General features: G+C 54.1%; 1 protein-coding gene across 1 annotated transcript; it reads right to left on the minus strand.

The window, feature by feature from the left end:
- Positions 1-4,267: 4,267 nt before the first annotated feature.
- Positions 4,268-14,224, minus strand: LOC141161092 (histone H2A type 1-like). Its single transcript, XM_073645865.1, has 3 exons — positions 14,127-14,224; positions 10,584-10,632; positions 4,268-4,525 (listed from the first exon to the last, which is right to left on the minus strand). The coding sequence occupies exons 1-3, from the start codon at positions 14,222-14,224 to the stop codon at positions 4,268-4,270; spliced, it is 405 nt and encodes a 134-aa protein (XP_073501966.1).
- Between the last annotated feature and the right edge of the window lie 240 nt (positions 14,225-14,464).

Raw genomic sequence — 14,464 nt, forward strand, 5'->3', positions numbered from 1 at the left:
GGTCGCCACTACTACTCCCAACATTGCCCTGAAGCCCGGTCCTGAGTGCCCCACAGCCCAGGGGGCGAGTCACCTCCAATAATATATACCTGACAGGAGCCCATACATTCTGCTGCCTCCTATAATATATACCTGACAGGATCCCATAGATTCTGCTGCCTTCAATAATATATACCTGACAGGAGCCCATAGATTCTTCTGGCTCCAATAATATATACCTTGTAGGAGCCCATAGATTCTGCTGGCTCCAATATTATATACCTGACAGGATCCCATAGATTCTGCTGCCTCCAATAATATATACCTGACAGAAGCCCATAGATTCTACTGCCTTCAATAATATATACCTGACAGGAGCCCATACATTCCCCTGCCTCCAATAATATATACCTGACAGGAGCCCATAGATTCTGATGCCTCCAATAATATATACCTGGTAGGAGCCCATACATTCTCCTGCCTCCAATAATATATTCCTGGTAGGAGCCCATAGATTCTGCTGCCGCTGCCTCGGGCGACGCCACGTCCGACCTCCACAGTGCGCACAGGAAGCAGTCCTAGGGAGATAACGTCATCGCCCAGAGACTGACCTCCTGCGCACGGACCGCCAGTGTTGCACTGCGCTTAGGAGGCAGAGGGTCACTGCCGTAGCAGGCAGAGGAGGGAGATCGCTCTCCCTGCTTTGACGTTGCAGAGGGCCCATCACTAATCATTTTGGCAGTGCTGCCGATATGATTAGCGAACCAGGGGGGCAGGGTGTGGGGCTTGGGGTCGTCGCCATCGGGACTCGGGGCCCACCCGGGGTTTTCCGGATCCTTCGGTAGGCCAGTCCACCCCTGCCCACAGCCTCTCCCCACATCTACTCAATCATCCTCCTCCATAACCACGTTCTCTACCATTACGGAAGATCAACTTTCCTATTTACTTTCCAAATCACACCTCACCACCTGTGAACTTGACCCAATCTCGTCCCACCTCATCCCAAACCTTACCACTATCTTCATCCCAACCTTAGCCCACCTTTTCAACTTGTCAACAACAACTGGCGTCTTTCCCTCATACTTCAAACATCCCTCGATCACACCCAACCTCAAAAAGCCCTCCCTTGACCTATCCTCTCTGACTAGCTATCGACCCATATCACTTGTCCCCTATGCCTCAAAACTACTGGAACATCACGTTCATTCTGAACTGTCCTCCCACCTCTCCTCCTGCTCCCTCTTCGACCACCTACAATCTGGTTTCCAATCGCACAATTTTACTGAAACTGCACTGACAAAGGTCACCAATGTTGTGGTGACCCTTCTTTGTTATTAGGGAGAACTTTGGAATAGACAGCAAAGGGTCTTCACATTGCCAGTGAGATTCAAATTAAAATACTTCATCGATGAAGGGAGAGAGACAAAATGCATGCGATATGCATTGTCAGCAGGTAGAGTCTTCTGTGTGGCAGCTAAGACTCACCACCTTTATTAGCTAGGCAAAACGGAACTACAATTGTTACATACAACTGAACAGGAAACCAAAATAGACAATCAGTGATAACACACTTACCTTGGCCCAACGTAAACCTTCTTGTCAGGGAATTCACAGGAAACCAGTATCTTAGTCAGAGATTCCATGATGCAAGTTTTAAGCAGAGGCTTCAGACTTAGCAAAAATTTAAATTGTTTTCCTAAATAAATAATGAAGCTAGATATAAAATATTAACCATAACACCAATGGCCTACTAACAGCCAATCCAAGCGACACTACTCTGTCCTCCTCCTCCTGGACCTGTCATCTGCCTTTGACACAGTGGACCATTCCCTCTTACTCCAGACTCTCTCATCTCTCGGCATCACAGACTTGGCCCTATCCTGGATCTCCTCATACCTAACAGACGGGACATTCAGTGTCTCCCACTCACACGCCACTTCCTCATCTCACCCTTTATCTGTCGGTGTCCCTCAAGGTTCAGTTCTAGGACCCTTACTCTTCTCCATCTACACCTTAGGCCTGGAACAGCTCATAGAGTCTCACGGCTTTCAGTATCACCTCTATGCCGACGACACACAAATCTACCTCTCTGGACCCGATATCTCCTCCATACTAACCAAAATCCCACAATGTCTGTCCGCTATTTCATCCTTATTCTCTGCTAGATTTCTAAAACTTAACATGGACAAAACAGAATTCATCATCTTTCCCCATCTCAACCCCCCCAACTGAACTATCTATCAATGTCAATGGCTGTCCACTCTCCCCAGTCCCTCAAGCTCACTGCCTTGGGGTAACCCTGGACTCTAATCTCTCCTTCAAACCACATATCCAAGTCAGTTACACTTCCTGCCGACTCCAACTTAAAAATATCTCTCAGATCCGCACATTCCTCAACCATGAATCTGCAAACACACTAGTGCATGCCATCATCTCCTGCCTCGACTACTGCAACCTCCTGCTCTGTGGCCTCCCTTCCAACACTCTCGCACCCCTCCAATCTATCCTAAGCTCTGCTCCCCGACTTATCTACCTGTCCCCCTGCTATTCCCCAGGCTCTCCTCTCTGTCAATCTCTTCACTGGCTCTCCATTGCTCAGAGACTCCAGTTCAAAACCCTAACCATGGCATACAAAGCCATCCACTATCTGTCTCCTCCATATATCTCTGACCTAGTCTCCCGGTACATACCTTCACGCAACCTCCGATCCTCACAACATCTCCTTCTCTACTCCTCTCTTATCTCCTCCTGTCTCAATCGCATACAAGATTTCTCCTGTGCATCCACCCTACTCTGGAACTGTCTACCCCAGCATATCAGACTCTCGCCTACCATGGAAACCTTCAAAAGGAACCTGAACCCACCTATTCCGACAAGCCTACAACCTGCAGTAACCCTCGCTCCACCATACCACTCCACTACCAGCCCTACCCTCACCTACTGTATCCTCGCCAATCCCTTGTAGATTGTGAGCCCTCGTGGGCAGGGTCCTTGCTCCGACTGTACCAGTCGCTGTCACGTTTTGTTCAAGATTATTGTAATTGTTTTTGCTATTTATTCCCCTTTATTCACATGTAATGTGCCATGGAATAAATGGCGTTATAATAAATAATAATATTTAATTTTAAAATAAATAAAAAAATAAATACATACTTACCGCTCCTCATTCTCCGCTGCTTCCGTCTCTGCAGCACGTCTCTCTCATCACCTCAGCCGCTGCCAGCTCCACTCTCTGACACAGCGTGGTGCGTCATCATGCCGCTGCGTCAGACTAGGGAGGAGGAATGATCGGAGAGGGAATGTCACATGACGCAGAGAAAAATAGGTTTACAACACAGGACCCAGCCTGCTTCTTCATGCTTCATATATGCAGACATGCCTGCACACACACAGTACGCAGACATGCACACACACACACAGTACGCAGACATGCACACACACACACACACACACAGTACGCAGACATGCACATATACACACAGTACGCAGTTATGCAAGCACACGGTAAGCATACATACACACACATGCACATGGTACACAGATATGTACACATACAATAAGCAGACACGTGCATACAGGCATACGTACATATTTGAACACATTCTTTAAAACACATAAAACAGACATAAATATGTATACACAGTCATACACACACACACGTTAAAATTATTTTTATCATGGGGTTTGGGGAAGCCGGCAACAAACCTCACTCACCTGCCTCGGTCTGTGTCCTGTCCAGCAACTCCTCAGGCATGAGTCAGTGCAGTGCTGCTGGCGTGTCACAGATATGACCCTGGACAATCAGGGGCGCCCACTCTCCATCGGGCCCGGACCGCTTCCACGGCATCTGTGTAGGACTACTGGCGCTGCTTGATTGCCTTCACTTCACCTGACATGGCCATGCACAGTGCACTGTGCGGCTGTGTCGGGTAGTAATGCTGTGGTGGGGCGATACACAAGCACAATTATAGGCGCAGTGTCGCCCCTGCCTTGTCATTACTAGCAGACACAGCCACACAGTGCACTGCGCATAGCCTTGTCAGGTGAAGTGCCGGTAATCAAGCAGCGCCAGAGGTCCTGCATAGATTAAATGAGTCCTCTGCAGCAAATCATACAGTGGAGCAAGGATCGTGTACACAGATAGATCTATATACCGCCTGGTACACAGGTGTCAGCAGACCCTAGTGTGGACCATCGCCTGCTATCTGCGGTGCGGGCTCTTATGAGGAGGATGTGGTGGCTCTTAGAAGAGCCTTTAGTTGTTCTGACAGATGTGGAGGAGCGGCGCTCACTTGCTCTTGCTCGCCATGCTGCTCTCGGTCTTCTTGGGCAGCAGCACGGCCTGGATCTTTGGAAGGACACCTCCCTGGGCAATGGTCACCCCACCCAGCAGCCTGTTGAGCTCCTCGTCATTGCACACCGCCAGCTGCAGGTGACGCGGGATGATGCGGGTCTTCTTGTTGTCCCGGGCATCATTGCCAGCCAATTCCAGGATCTCAGCAGTCAGATACTCCAGCACAGCGGCCAGATAGACCGTGTAACGGGTCTGGGAGGTGGAACCTCTGAGCTACTATACAAAGGGGCAGTCCTTGTAAGGAAGCGGGTGGCTCCCAGGGAAGGCGGGCAGGTAGTCACGGCAAGTGACAGGAACAGTCTCTGGGTAGAAGGGCAGGAGGTCACGGCAAGTGACGGGAACAGTTTCTTGACAGACGGGTGGTCACGGCAAGTGACAGCAGGGTAAGAGTCTCTAGACAGGCAGATGGTCACGGCAAGTGACAGCAAGGTAAGAGTCTCTAGACAGGCAGGTGGTCACGGCAAGTGACGGCAGAGCCTCCAGGTAGGCTAGCAGGCGGGTAGCAGGTGAGCGCTCCCAGGTGAGCGGGTAAGAGTCTCTCGGCTGGCTGGCAGGTGGTCACGGCAAGTGACGGCAGCACCTCCAGGTAGGGTAGCTGGCGGGTAGCAGGTGAGCGCTCCCAGGTGAGCGGGTAAGGGTCTCTCGGCTGGCTGGCAGGTGGTCTCAGGCAGGTATCAGGCAAGTATCAGGTAGATATCAGGCAGGTGCTTCCTTATCCACCGGCGGACTGGTCCATAGACAGACTGGCGGATGCAGGTGGACAGACTGTCGGACCGCAGAAATACAAGCAGGTAGACAGAGCTGGAAAGCAGACTGGCAACGGGACCTGAGGGCTGAAGCAGAGGTGAAAGGATTTGCAACAACTTTGCTCGGGCACCTCCATTTTGGAGGAGGTGCCTTATATATGGGAGCTCCACCGGCAATTGGCCGGGGATTCCTTAGGACGGCGCGCGCGGCCCCTTCAAGAGAGAGGGAGCGCGGGTGCGCCCTAAGCACAGTGCCTGGGAAGCGGCGAGCGCTGCCAGCAGCGCGGGAAGAGGACGCCGAGGACGGAGCAGGGAGGTGAGAGGAACGGCGTCTCTGCCTAGCAGGAGCCAGGGACGCCGACGCTACAGTACCCCCCCCTTTAGGCCCCCCCTTTTTTAGGCCGGAGAGAAATTTATCAAGGATGAGCGGGGCATGGATGTTCTCCCGGGGCTCCCACGTTCTCGCCTGAGGACCAAACCTCTTCCAATCCACTAGAAAAAAGGTCTTTCCTCTTACCCTTTTGGTGGCCAGAATGCTCTCTACCTCAAACTCGTCTTCAGCGGAAACTGGAGCAGGAGGCGTACCTGTAGACTTGGAAAAAGAGTTAAGTACCACAGGTTTGAGGAGAGATACATGGAAGGAGTTAGGGATCCGCAAGTTGGCCGGCAGTTTCAATTTATAGGCCACCGGGTTGATTTGTTTGATAACTTCCAGTGGGCCGATGAACCGAGGCCCTAACTTGTAGGAAGGAATCTTGAGCCGGACATACTTGGACGAGAGCCAGACTTTATCTCCAGGATGGAATTGGGGCGGATCCAGACGTCTTTTGTCAGCCTGTTTCTTCATCCGCTCAGAGGACTGAAGAAGTGCGGATCTGGTACTCTCCCAAATGGAGGAGAATTCGCTAGCAAGAGATTCCGCGGCCGGATTATCCACCGAGGCGGAGACGGGAAGCGGGATCCGAGGATGTTGACCGTAGACAATAAAAAACGTTGATTTGGAGGAAGACTCGCTCTCGTGATTATTATAGGAAAATTCGGCCCACGGCAAAAGATCCACCCAGTCGGAATGGTGGGCATTAACAAAGTGCCGGAGTTAACTGGTTAAAATTTGGTTGATCCGATCAACTTGACCAATGGACTGTGGGTGATAAGCAGAGGAGAAGTCCAAGGTGACCCCCAGCAGTTTACACATGGCTCTCCAGAAGCGAGAGGTGAACTGAACTCCTCGGTCGGATACGATGTGGAGAGGGAGACCATGGAGACGGAAAATATGATGGATAAAGTCTTTAGCCAATTCGGATGCAGACGGAAGGCCCGGCAGGGGAATGAAATGAGCCATCTTAGAGAAGCGGTCAGCGACCACCCAAATGACCGTAAAACCAGCAGAGACAGGGAGATCCGTTATAAAGTCCATGGCTATATGCTGCCACGGGGCAGCAGGTATGGGAAGAGGCAGAAGGTGGCCGGCTGGCAGATGTCTAGGAACCTTGTTGCGGGCGCAGGACGCACAGGCTGAGACAAAGTCTATTACGTCCTTGTGCAGGGTAGGCCACCAGTAATGCCGGGTAATAAGCAGGAGGGTCTTTTTCTGGCCAGCATGGCCAGCTAGCTTAGACGAATATCCCCAGTGTAGGACTTTCTCACGATCAGGCACTGTTACGAACGTCTTACCGGGTGGAAGACGATTTAGATCCACCGGAGCCACCAGCATTACCTTGGCGGGGTCGATGATGTGCTTTGGCTCCTCCTCTAGATCGAAGAACAAAAAGGATCGGGACAAGGCGTCAGCTTTGATATTTTTGTCTGCCGGGCGAAAATGAAGAATGAAATCAATGCGGGCGAAGAACAAGGACCACCGGGCTTGGCGCGGGTTAAGTCTTTGGGCACTCTGGAGATAAGCCAAGTTTTTGTGATCCGTGTAGATTATTACCGGGTGAAGAGCCCTCTCAAGAAGGTAACGCCACTCCTCCAGTGCCAACTTAATGGCTAACAATTCTCGGTCTCCTATAGAATAATTGCGCTTAGATGAGGAGAAGAGTTTGGAGAAGAAGCCGCAGGTTACCATTCTTCCGGATGACAACTTTTGGGTGAGCACCGCTCCGGCTCCAGAGGAGGAAGCGTCTACTTCTAATAAGAATTGTTTGTTGCTGTCCGGACGGTGCAGCACAGGAGAGGAGGAGAAAGCTTGTTTCAAAGACAGGAAGGCCTCCTCTGCCTCGGGCGGCCATTGTTTGGGATTATCGCCCTTACGGGTGAGCGCAGAGATAGGGGCAGTCCGGGAAGAGAAGTGCGGAATGAAGAGGCGGTAGTAGTTGGCGAAGCCCAGGAACCGCTGGATAGGCTTCAACCCCTCCGTTCGGGGCCACTTCTGGATGGCAGAAAGTTTCTCAGGATCCATTCATAGACCGGTCTGAGAGATGATGTAGCCCAGAAATGGAAGCGAGGTCTGCTCAAAGAGGCACTTCTCAAATTTTGCGTAGAGGTGGTTTTGCCTGAGCCTGAGCAGGACCTGACGAACGTCCCTCCAGTGTGTGGGGAGATCTGGAGAGAAGACCAAGATGTCGTCCAGGTATACCACGACGCAGGAGTAGAGAAGGTCACGGAAGATATCATTGACCAACTCTTGAAAGACGGCGGGTGCATTACTGAAACCGAAGGGCATTACGAGGTATTCATAGTGGCCGTCCCGGGTGTTGAATGCCATCTTCCATTCATCCCCCTGACGGATACGAACCAGGTTATAGGCCCCACGGAGATCCAGCTTGGTGAAGATTCTAGCACCCTTCAGACAGTCAAATAATTCAGGAAGGAGCGGAAGGGGGTATTTATTCTTCACCGTGATCTGGTTAAGGCCTCTATAGTCTATGCAGGGACGAAGTGAGCCGTCCTTCTTTTTAATGAAGAAGAAGCCTGCACCCGCCGGGGAGGTAGATTTCCGGATAAATCCCCGGGCCAGGTTCTCCTCGATATATTCAGACATGGACCAGGTCTCAGCAGCGGACAAAGGGTAGATACGCCCTCGGGGCGGAGTAGCGCCAGGTACCAAGTCGATAGGGCAATCGCATGGTCTATGAGGAGGTAATGTCTCTGCTTCCTTTTTATTAAAGACATCAGCATAAGACCAATAGGGTACCAGCAGGCCGGGTAGATTGGCTGGGGGAGGAGAAGGATGGGCAGGACGAATGGGAACTAAACAAGTCTTATGGCAGTCCTGTCCCCAGCGAAGGACTTCTCCGGTCTGCCAATCAAGCACGGGTGCATGTCTCTGGAGCCAAGGTAGGCCAAGCAAAAGGGCATGAGCGAGTCCAGGTAGATTATGAAAGAAGATGCACTCAGAGTGCAGCATTCCCACCTGCAGAGTTATGCGTTCGGTGATAAGTTGGATGGGATGCGGTAAGAGACCCCCGTCCACGGAGGCAACAGATAAGGGTGCGGCCAGAGGTTTGGTGGGAATGCGGTATTTCTCTACCAGGGACTGAGAGATAAGATTTCCGGCAGCTCCAGAATCAAGTTGAGCTAGTTCAAAGTAACGGTTCTCCCCGCAGATGATAGAGACCGACAGCATCAGAGATGGAGAGGGTTTATTCTTATTTAGTACGACCTCTCTGAGCGATCCTAGACACAGGCGTTTCCCGACCTCTCCGGGCAGGAACGGATTCGGTGCTCCTTACTGCCACAGTAGAAGCTGCTCCCCTCGGCACAGCGTGACTCTTGACGGGTTTTGACCACCTTGGTCTGGTCGACCTGCATAGGCTCGGGTGAGTGCGCCTGGGGAGTAACAGAGGAAGTGACGGGATTCTGGAAGGTAGGAGCAAGGCGAGGAAACCTCCTCTCACGGGTGACCTCTTTGGTACGCTCCTGGAACCGGATGTCAATCCCGGTGGCAAGTGTTATTAAATCTTCGAGAGTGGTAGGAATGTCCCGACCGGCAAGTTCATCCTTAATCCGGCCGGATAGACCCTCCCAGAAGACAGACACCAGGGCATCGTTATCCCAGGTAAGCTCAGAAGCAAGGGTACGGAAGCGTATGGCATATTGGCCCACGGTGAGACTCCCTTGACGGAGGCGTAGCAGAGATGAGGCGGATGAGGTCTTTCGTCCTGGTTCGTCGAAGACTTTCCGGAAGGCCGTGAGAAAGGCTGGCAAGTTGGACACCAGGGTGTCTCCTCTCTCCCATAGAGGATTTAGCCAAGCAAGCGCCTCCCCAGTGAGATGGGACATGATGAAGGCCACTTTGGCTCTGTCGGTGGAAAACTGGTGTGCCAAAAGTTCGAAGTGCAGGGTGCACTGGTTAATGAAGCCCCGTGCCTGACCGGAATCTCTACCAAAACGAGGCGGGGCGGAAAGGCGGGGACCGGGAAGGGATGCCATGGTATTGATGGGCAGAGGCGCTGCCGGGGTAGTAGTTGTGCGAGTGGAAGCAGCTCCCGACGAGGCAGTCAGTGTGTCCATGCGGGAGTGAACACTACGCAGCTGGCCCAAGATGGAGTCCTGTTGGGACCTCTGACGGGAAAGTTCATGACATAGGTCCGAGAGCGAGGGAGCTTGGGTGCCACCGGGTTCCATGGCCCGAGCAAACTGTAACGGGTCTGGGAGGTGGAACCTCTGAGCTACTATACAAAGGGGCAGTCCTTGTAAGGAAGCGGGTGGCTCCCAGGGAAGGCGGGCAGGTAGTCACGGCAAGTGACAGGAACAGTCTCTGGGTAGAAGGGCAGGAGGTCACGGCAAGTGACGGGAACAGTTTCTTGACAGACGGGTGGTCACGGCAAGTGACAGCAGGGTAAGAGTCTCTAGACAGGCAGATGGTCACGGCAAGTGACAGCAAGGTAAGAGTCTCTAGACAGGCAGGTGGTCACGGCAAGTGACGGCAGAGCCTCCAGGTAGGCTAGCAGGCGGGTAGCAGGTGAACGCTCCCAGGTGAGCGGGTAAGAGTCTCTCGGCTGGCTGGCAGGTGGTCACGGCAAGTCACGGCAGCACCTCCAGGTAGGCTAGCTGGCGGGTAGCAGGTGAGCGCTCCCAGGTGAGCGGGTAAGAGTCTCTCGGCTGGCTGGCAGGTGGTCTCAGGCAGGTATCAGGCAGGTATCAGGCAGGTGCTTCCTGATCCGCCGGCGGACTGGTCCATAGACAGACTGGCGGATGCAGGTAGACAGACTGTCGGACCGCAGAAATGCTAGCAGGTAGACAGAGCTGGAAAGCAGACTGGCAATGGGACCTGAAGGCTGAAGCAGAGGTGAAAGGCATTGCAACAACTTTGCTCGGGCACCTCCATTTTGGAGGAGGTGCCTTATATATGGGAGCTCCACCGGCAATTGGCCGGGGATTCCTTAGGACGGCGCGCACGGCCCCTTTAAGAAAGAGGGAGCGCGCGCGCCCTAAGCACAGTGCCCGGGAAGCGGCGAGCGCTGGCAGCAGCGCGGGAAGAGGACGCCGAGGACTGAGCAGGGAGGTGAGAGGAACGGAGTCTCTGCCTAGCAGGAGGCAGGGACGCCGACGCTACAGACCGGAGCGCCGTCTCCAACTCTCTCGGCATAATGGCCCTTGCGGAGAAGCCTGTGTGACGCGCCCCTGGGCCTGTGTCGCGCTGCGTTGCGCATGCGGGAGCTTACCCGGAGCCGGATCTCTTGAGGGTTGTAGTCTCGTGGCGGTGACCCGGTCCGTGCCCAGGGAGTCAAACTAAGTGGCGGTGTATTAGCAGTGGATGTTGGATGACTACGCCACCCGTTGAATGCAGCTTTGGAGCTGCCGCTGCAGGGCAGACCGCTGAGGCCGGTGGTAGGATTGTGCAGCGTGATAGTATAACCCCCAACGGGAGGGGTATGGCCTCAGGGCAGCCGACGTGGATGATGGGGGTAGCAGGAACCACTCAGAGACGGTACGGTGTAGTTCAGGGTCTTTACTGGTGACAACGATAGACCCTCCCGGAGTACTGGCTAGCGATTGGGGCCTGGTCAGTCCTTGAGCAGATGGGATCTCCCCTGGCCAGGCGGAGTTGTAGGCCTCCCAAACTAACTGTACTCTTCTGGCTACCTTGCTAGAGGCGGGTATAAGTAGCCCACGTCCCTGAGTGTACCGTGTGGTGCTCACCCGTATGGCCGGTGACTCGGGGCCTTCTAGTAGCTTCCGCTCCACGACGGCGGTGCTGGTCCCATGCGTGTGACCGTGCCTTCGGGTTTCTTGGCCAGAGGACCTGAAATCCCCTGCCTGACGGATTCTGCTGCTGGGTAGGAGTTAGTCCCCACAGCCTCGGACTCCGGGTCCGGTAAGAAATCTTCTCAGTCAGGGCGAGCTCTGCAGCTGCCAGCCCCTGACTCTTTGTAACACTGCCCCCACAGAGCTCCTGTTGTTTCTTCCCATAGCTGCTTCTTTTCTCTGTCTCTACTTCTGGCATGGCCCAGGAGCTGGGCCCAGCCGGAGCCACAGCTCCCTGTCAGCCCTCCTGGCTGAACTCTCCCTCTGAACTCTCTAACCCTGCCTCAGCCCCAGGTCCATACAGGGGAAGTTCCTCCCCTCCCAGGACCGGGCAGGAGGTGCGGCACGCACAGGATTCCCGACCAAGAGACCTCCCACCCGCTCCCAGACACAACACCGCCGCCACTGTGGAAACCAGACCCCTGGGGCGCCACATTCCCCCCTAGTGAAATTTAGTACTCCGGAACTAAACATATTTTTAGAAAAACATAACAAGATAATAACAATAATAATACAATAAGAAAACCACATAAAGATGGTTACGGCGTGTCCGCAACCGGGTGCAGTCTTTGAAGAAAAGCAAAGGTGTCCATTTCACCAAAACAGGGAGACGTAACCAGGTAGGGGTCTGTCCTGCCCCGAGTCCTTAACAGTCTTTAGTCCATTCCTGGGTTACGCTCCAACCATGTACAAAGGATTCCCGGTAAATCCACCAAAGACTCCCATAAATTACTAGAAACACATAATTATTTACAGGATATGGCCGCTCTCAGTCCTCGGCCAGTGGGGATAAGGATTGGCTGCTCACAGTCCTCAGCCTGGTAAGGGATAGGGACACACGGGGAACAATTCACTAATCCCAACGGGGACCATATTTTAATTAGCAGCAGTCCTTGTACCCTAACGGGTAACTATGTACAGCTCTTTATTCACGCTACTTCCCTTCAGTAGCTATGTCCTCTTTGTGCTCCCTCCTGAGGGTAGTCCTCAGACCCGTCCGGGTCCTCTTGGCTTTCCTCGTATTGGTAGTACTGCAGCTCCTCCTCGGTTAGCTGGGTTAGTATCTCTGCGACAGTCCTCCTCCCAGGTGGCCAGGACTTTACCTCCCTTTGGGCTGCCCCGGTTAATTGGGCCACCAGGATGCTCACTTTTTGCTCCTCTGTGAGGGGGTACATCTGGAAGAGGCTATCCAGCTTTTCTCTAAAGTCATGCAGGGTATGTGACTCCCCTGAGTACTGGGGTAGCCAGGCTGCCCCCGGGATATAGGGCATGGTGAAAGGCATGACCGCAACAGCGGTGGCGCTGGCGGGGGTTGAAGCGGTGAAGCTCTCCTCCGTATCCGATATCCTTCTCCCCCCTAGTGGACCGTGGCCTACCTTGCGATGATCCTCTTCCGTAGGCCGCGGCTCCGCAGTGGATCGTCAGGGTTGAGGACCTTCCGTCGCGCTCCTGTGACGTCGGCGTCTGCTGGGCTCCTTCCAGGACCTTACGCAACGTCCGGACGTGAGGCGGGGCTTCAGTTCTCGCGCGCTTTCGGAGTCCACGCCCCTCTTCTTCCCGCGCGGCGTCCTCAAGATGGCGTCCAATGGCGGGAAAACTCCACGTATGGCGGGAAGAAGGCCGAAGATGGCGCCGGATGGCGGGAAAACTCCACCGATGGCGGGAAGGAAGCGGAAGATGGCGCCGGATGGCGGGAATCTTCACCACAGGTAAGTTTGAACAGTCTTTTTCAGGCACGCAGTACCCGGTGGTTGCGGGCACGAAATCCTGCCGACTACGCCAGAAGTTGACGCGCCCCTGGGCCTGTGTCGCGCTGCGTTGCGCATGCGGGAGCTTACCCGGAGCCGGATCTCTTGAGGGTTGTAGTCTCGTGGCGGTGACCCGGTCCGTGCCCAGGGAGTCAAACTAAGTGGCGGTCTATTAGCAGTGGATGTTGGATGACTACGCCACCCGTTGAATGCAGCTTTGGAGCTGCCGCTGCAGGGCAGACCGCTGAGGCCGGTGGTAGGATTGTGCAGCGTGATAGTATAACCCCCAACGGGAGGGGTATGGCCTCAGGGCAGCCGACGTGGATGATGGGGGTAGCAGGAACCACTCAGAGACGGTACGGTGTAGTTCAGGGTCTTTACTGGTGACAACGATAGACCCTCCCGGAGTACTGGCTAGCGATTGGGGCCTGGTCAGTCCTTGAGCAGATGGGATCTCCCCTGGCCAGGCGGATTTGTAGGCCTCCCAAACTAACTGTACTCTTCTGGCTACCTTGCTAGAGGCGGGTATAAGTAGCCCACGTCCCTGAGTGTACCGTGTGGTGCTCACCCGTATGGCCGGTGACTCGGGGCCTTCTAGTAGCTTCCGCTCCACGACGGCGGTGCTGGTCCCATGCGTGTGACCGTGCCTTCGGGTTTCTTGGCCAGAGGACCTGAAATCCCCTGCCTGACGGATTCTGCTGCTGGGTAGGAGTTAGTCCCCACAGCCTCGGACTCCGGGTCCGGTAAGAAATCTTCTCAGTCAGGGCGAGCTCTGCAGCTGCCAGCCCCTGACTCTTTGTAACACTGCCCCCACAGAGCTCCTGTTGTTTCTTCCCATAGCTGCTTCTTTTCTCTGTCTCTACTTCTGGCATGGCCCAGGAGCTGGGCCCAGCCGGAGCCACAGCTCCCTGTCAGCCCTCCTGGCTGAACTCTCCCTCTGAACTCTCTAACCCTGCCTCAGCCCCAGGACCATACAGGGGAAGTTCCTCCCCTCCCAGGACCGGGCAGGAGGTGCGGCACGCACAGGATTCCCGACCAAGAGACCTCCCACCCGCTCCCAGACACAACACCGCCGCCACTGTGGAAACCAGACCCCTGGGGCGCCACATGTGCACACGGCCGACTGGGAACTGGAGTCCTGCCCGGGATGAGCGGGTCTTTGCCTTAGCACGGACTTTGCCTCCTTGTTTGCCGCGTCCAGACATCGCTGTAATAGTCTCCAAAAAGTCAAAATTAGAGGAAGAATTGAACTCTCCAATAATGCCGTTTCTGTCTCCTCAGTCGCTTTTTATCCGCTGCTGCCCCGACCTCCTGCCTTATCATTGGATGGATCTGAAGCCGTCAAAGGAGAGCAGACTTGTAGAAACACCAATAAGACGCAGCGGGCTCAGCTTACGAAGGTCACATGACTTTCTTACCCAGTAGAAGAGGAGCAAACAGCATTG

This window comes from Phyllobates terribilis, unplaced genomic scaffold, assembly GCF_046119375.1.
Source record: "Phyllobates terribilis strain yellow unplaced genomic scaffold, ASM4611937v1 Scaffold_9__5_contigs__length_417890890, whole genome shotgun sequence".
Classification (NCBI taxonomy): domain Eukaryota; kingdom Metazoa; phylum Chordata; class Amphibia; order Anura; family Dendrobatidae; genus Phyllobates; species Phyllobates terribilis.

Excerpts from the sequence above, each read along its gene's own strand:
- LOC141161092 (XM_073645865.1), bottom strand. The coding sequence starts at position 14,224 with ATGTCTGGACGCGGCAAACAAGGAGGCAAAGTCCGTGCTAAGGCAAAG. Across the intron at positions 10,633-14,126 it reads CCAGTCGGCCGTGTGCACAT|GCTTCTCCGCAAGGGCCATT; the intron begins GTGGCGCCCCAG and ends CGCGTCACACAG. Across the intron at positions 4,526-10,583 it reads GAGTTGGAGACGGCGCTCCG|ACCCGTTACACGGTCTATCT; the intron begins GTCTGTAGCGTC and ends TCCACCTCCCAG.